General features: G+C 36.5%; 1 protein-coding gene across 1 annotated transcript; it reads left to right on the top strand.

Moving 5' to 3' along the window:
• Positions 1-2862: 2862 nt before the first annotated feature.
• On the top strand, positions 2863-4602 carry LOC133815097 (uncharacterized). Its single transcript, XM_062247981.1, has 3 exons — positions 2863-3155; positions 3279-3604; positions 3806-4602. Exons 1-3 carry the CDS (start codon positions 2863-2865, stop codon positions 4600-4602), a joined length of 1416 nt encoding a protein of 471 aa, XP_062103965.1.
• Positions 4603-5017: the final 415 nt, after the last annotated feature.

Here is a 5017-nt window from a genome sequence, read left to right as displayed (position 1 = left end):
ATGTTGTTCAATTTGTTTGTTTCTTATCCTTACTTGAGCCTAAAAATGTGAAAGAAGCTTTAGCTGATGAAGATTGGATTAAAGCTATGCAGGAGGAATTGGAACAATTGTTTAGAAACAAAGTGTGGATTCTTGTGCCAAGACCGTTGCATACTAATATAATTGGCACAAAATGGATTTTCAAGAATAAATATGATGAATTTGGTACAATTGTGCGAAATAAAGCAAGATTAGTGGCACAAGGGTACACACAAGTGGAAGGAATAGACTTTGATGAAACATTTGCACCTGTTGCAAGACTTGAATCAATTAGATTATGATTGTCTATTGCTTGTTTGATTGGTTTCAGGCTGTTCCAAATGGATGTCAAATCTGCATTTCTCAATGGGATCTTGAATGAAGAGGTATATGTTGAACAACCCAAAGGGTTTGAAGATCCCCATGCACCTGATCATGTTTACAAATTGGAGAAAGCCATTTATGATTTGAAGCAAGCCCCTCGGGCTAGGTATGAGAGACTCACTCAATTTCTTGTTTCTCATGGATACAAAAGGGGTGGAGTAGATAAAACTTTATTTATCAAAAATATTAAATCTAACATAATTATTGCTCAGATTTATGTTGATGATATTGTGTTTGGTTCTATTTCTGACGATGAGGTGCAGGCATTTGTGAAACAAATGAAAGAGGAGTTTGAAATGAGCATGGTGGGAGAATTGACCTATTTCTTAGGTTTGCAAGTCAAGCAGTTAGATGAAGGCACGTTTATTTCACAAAGCAAATATGTTAAGAACTTGGTGAAAAAGTTTGGACTTGAAACCGAAACACCAATGGGAATGACTGTGAAGCTATCCAAAGATGAAAATGGTGTCAAAGTTGATCCTACACTGTATAGGAGCATGATTGGTAGTCTTCTTTATCTCACTGCTAGTCGACCTGATTTGAGTTATAGTGTTGGTGTGTAGGCCAGGTACCAAGGAAATCCCATGGAGTCTCATGTTGCATCTGTCAAAAGAATCATTCGATATGTTCATGGGACTGTTGATTATGGTATTTGGTATTCAAAAGAAACTAACCCTATTCTAGTGTGTTTTAGTGATGCTGATTGGGCATGTAACACTGATGATAGAAAAAGCACTAGTGGAGGATGTTTCTTCTTGGGAAATAATCTAATCTCTTGGCACAGCAAGAAACAGAATTCTATTTCTCTCTCAACAACTGAGGCCGAATACATTGCAGCTGGAAGTTGTTATGCTCAACTGTTGTGGATGAAGCAAATGATGATGGATTATGGGTTTGATCTTGACATTTTAACTATTTTTTGTGATAATACAAGTGCAATAAATATTTCAAAAAAACCTGTGCAACATTCCCGTACTAAACATATTTATATTCGTCATCATTTCATAAGAGAATTAGTTGAAAATAAAGCTCTTGTCTTGGAATATATTGAAACACATAAATAGATTGCTGATATTTTCACTAAAGCTCTTGATTCGGTTCACTTTGATTTCCTTCGAAAATCGTTGGGGGTTTGTTCTCGTTAAATTTCCCTGTTATTGTGTTGTCCTCTTGATCAAATGTGTGTTATTTAAGGTTTAGAAAATTGTCAATCAATTTGAAAATTTTGTTGTGTGTCAACTTGGATAATCTTACTTGTGTTTATGAGCCTTTGGTTGTATATTTTTGAGAGAAGTTTAATCAATTCCTCCTAGGCATATTCGAGTAAATTAATCAATGTTTAAATGATTGAGCTTCCTTTTGTGTAGCATTGTTTCAAGCTCCTGTGCAAGAATAGAGCTACCTACATTAGTGTGTGAAAGTCGTCTTTTGAGTAAGTTGGAACTTTGTAATTCAGAGTTATGAAGAGGATACGCTACCATAGAAAAGGGCTACCACTGGTGTAGTGTGACAGCGTCTTCATGGGTTACAATTTTTTATAATTTCAAAAAAGACTTATTTGCCATTGGGCAATGTTCCCTTGCATACACTGTCACACACTTATGCTTGAAACTATGCAAGAAAAATTGTACACAGTTTATAAAAAAAAAAAAATTGTGTGTAAGACTCATTCATGTTGATTGATTCACTTAAGAATATGTGCTTGTGACTGAATTGTGGTTTATTTCTCTCGAATATTCTTTCTAATTTTCTATTTTCACAAGTGTTCTTATCCATGGTATACACTAACACTTATTTTCATTTGCTTGATTTTATTCTTATTAGGATGACTCACATTGATCAAAGCAGAATTTTTTGGTTGAGTTTTATATTTTTGTGCATTTATATATATATAACATAAAAAATAAAAATTTTGACAAGGAAATTCATGGTGGACCGAATCATTGTGGTAATTATGTGAAATTATACATTTATTTTGTGTGATTTAATATGTTCTTTGTCTCCAAGGAATTCATTTTGTCTTATTTCTTAATTTGGAATACCATGATTTGTATCTTTATTGTTTTGTACCTTTTTTATAATTGTTTAAAAAAAGAAAAAGAAAAAAGGACAATAGGAAGATCGTGTGGGGTTATTTTTTTCTGGTTACCTTTTTTGGATTGGGATTTTATAAATCTTCTATTTTCCTTTATAAAATACAAAAAAAAAGGGGGTAAGTTTTATGTAGATCGTGTCTTAAAGGTTGTTTCCTTTTATTTGTTAATTAAATCATTTTTTTAAATAAAAAAAGGGAAACCTCTTATTGCCGTGGGTGTCCAAATTGGGTAAGTGTTGTCCTTAAAAAGCTTGCCATTACCTTTTTCCTTCTCACCCACGATCTCTCTAAGTCACTTCGTCTTCTTCTATTTTTTTTCTCTCTCATTTTTTTGTAAGTGCTTTCTGTTTTTCAGAGAAGAAACAATGGTGAGAACTCGTGGTGCTTCCTCTAAGAAGACCCCTGCTTCTCAATCCAGGAAGGTGCCCTCTCCATCGCCACCTCCATCTGTGTCAACGGCGGCTCCATCTGTTCCAGCACCTGCCTCATCTGTTGGAAAGACTTGCAAATCCAAGGAGCGCAAGAAGGTGTTCTCCCTCTCTCATGAACACCCCATGGTGTTTCCAGATATCTCAGCTGACATTGTCGATGTTGCACCACCATCTGAAGTGGTGGTGCCCTCTCGAGCCAAGGACCCATCTCCTCTTCCGATTGATTCGTCTCTGGCGGCTAGGGCAAAATAAAAAAAAAAATCATCTTCTTCCAAAGTTGCTGCTGCTGGGTTGCTCAAATTGCCCTTGAAGCCAAGCTAGTCCAAGAAAAATTATGTGGCTCCCAAAAGGAAATTGGGATTGGACGCGTCTTCTTCTCCCTTGACTGCTACTAAGAAAAGATTGAAGGCTCATCCCCCTTCTCTGTCTTCCTCCGAATCCGACCCTGAGGAAGAAAAGTCTGAATCTGAAGCAACCCATGATACCACCTTATCTGATGAAACGGTTCCTGACAATGCAGAATCAGAGGCTGAGTCTGATGAGCTAGAAAAAGAAGACATTTTCCCCTCTGAACAAGAAGTCGAATCTGACTCAGAACCCATTGCAACTCCTTTGTCATCCAAGGCTAAAGGGAAGAGACCTATTTCTGATCCTACACCTTCTCCAAAATGTTCAGGTGTAAATTTCAAACCTTATTCTTCAACTTTTTGTTATAATGATAATGCTCGTGATATGGTTCTCTATGCTCAAAGGAAATTTATCATTGAGAGAAATTATGTCTTGAGTGATCATCGGCCTTATGGTGTGCTAACAATGCTTCAAGATCGAAAATGGACAGGTTCTTTGGTTAAATTTACTGGTTTTGTGGATAGAATAGTCAAGGAATTCTATGCCAATCTTACTAATGAAATTATTGAACCTAAATCTTCTCTGTATAATAAAGTGTTTGTTAGGGGCCATTGGTTCTCTTTTTCTCCTCAAGATATTTCCCTTGCTTTGCATCTTCCCCTTGATGTCGAGGATGATGATGATGTTGCCTCTCTTGACAAGGACACGGTTATCACTGAACTGGTAGGGCAAAAAATTGTATGGCCATCTAATACAGTCATCTCGGTCTCTAATCTCACCTACACTTATGCTGTCCTCCATAAGTTTGCCAGAACGAATTGGAAGCCCACTTCTCACACCGCCACTATCTCTTTTGATATGGCTTCATTTTTGTACAAGGTGGGGACCGGTCTTGGTATAAATTTGGCTTTGGTTATTCATGATCAAATCATTGGGTTTTGCAAAGGTAATAGGAAAAAGTTGAATCTTCCTTTTCCTCTAGTTATTTATAAAGTGTTGAGTATGCAGAAAAAAGATCTCCAACGTGATCAAGAAGACTTGGTGGCTCCCACTACTGCTGCTTCCTACAAGGCCTCTGCTCCTCCTTCTGAAGCCACTGATGTTCCATCAACCAAGAAAGTCAAGCCCCAATCTCTAAAGTTTTCCTCGAATGACATTACTCATGCGTCCTCCTCTATTGCCACAGATTCCGGACTTGTTGCAACAGAAATAGCTGTTGTTCGAGCCTCTGTTGATTCTTTGGCTGCTCGAGTGATGTCAATTGAAGGACTGCAACGTTCTGTGTTGGAGGTTGTTCAATCTCTGTCCAAAGATCCAGTCATTTAGTTTTATCTAGTTTTTTGTCTATTGAACATTGATACTCTCTTTTGTTATTTTGTTTTATGGTTCTTTGGCTTCTTTGAAAGACACAAAGGGGGAGAGTAGATCCTTCCAAAAACCTGCTGTTTGTTTGTTGTTTTGTTTAACTTTGGACCTTCTTATTTTGAGGGAAAGTTAAGTCTAGTTTCTTTAAAAGTTTGTTATAAGTTAGTGCATATTTGCAGGGGGGGTTCTTTCTCTTTACTTATCACTAACTTTTGTGTTGCAGGTTTTTTTTGAATTAATTTTGTCTATCAAATTGCCAAAGGGGGAGATTGTAAAATCCTTTATTGGCATATTTGACAATATTGACAAAATTAATTAAAGAATTTTTTTTTAAATGGGTAGTTTCCTGTTTTGTTGAAATGTGTCTTTTTATAAT

The sequence above is a fragment of the Humulus lupulus genome, chromosome 2 (genome assembly GCF_963169125.1).
Source record: "Humulus lupulus chromosome 2, drHumLupu1.1, whole genome shotgun sequence".
In the NCBI taxonomy this organism is placed as follows: domain Eukaryota; kingdom Viridiplantae; phylum Streptophyta; class Magnoliopsida; order Rosales; family Cannabaceae; genus Humulus; species Humulus lupulus.
This window is presented reverse-complemented; position numbering and strand designations above follow the sequence as displayed.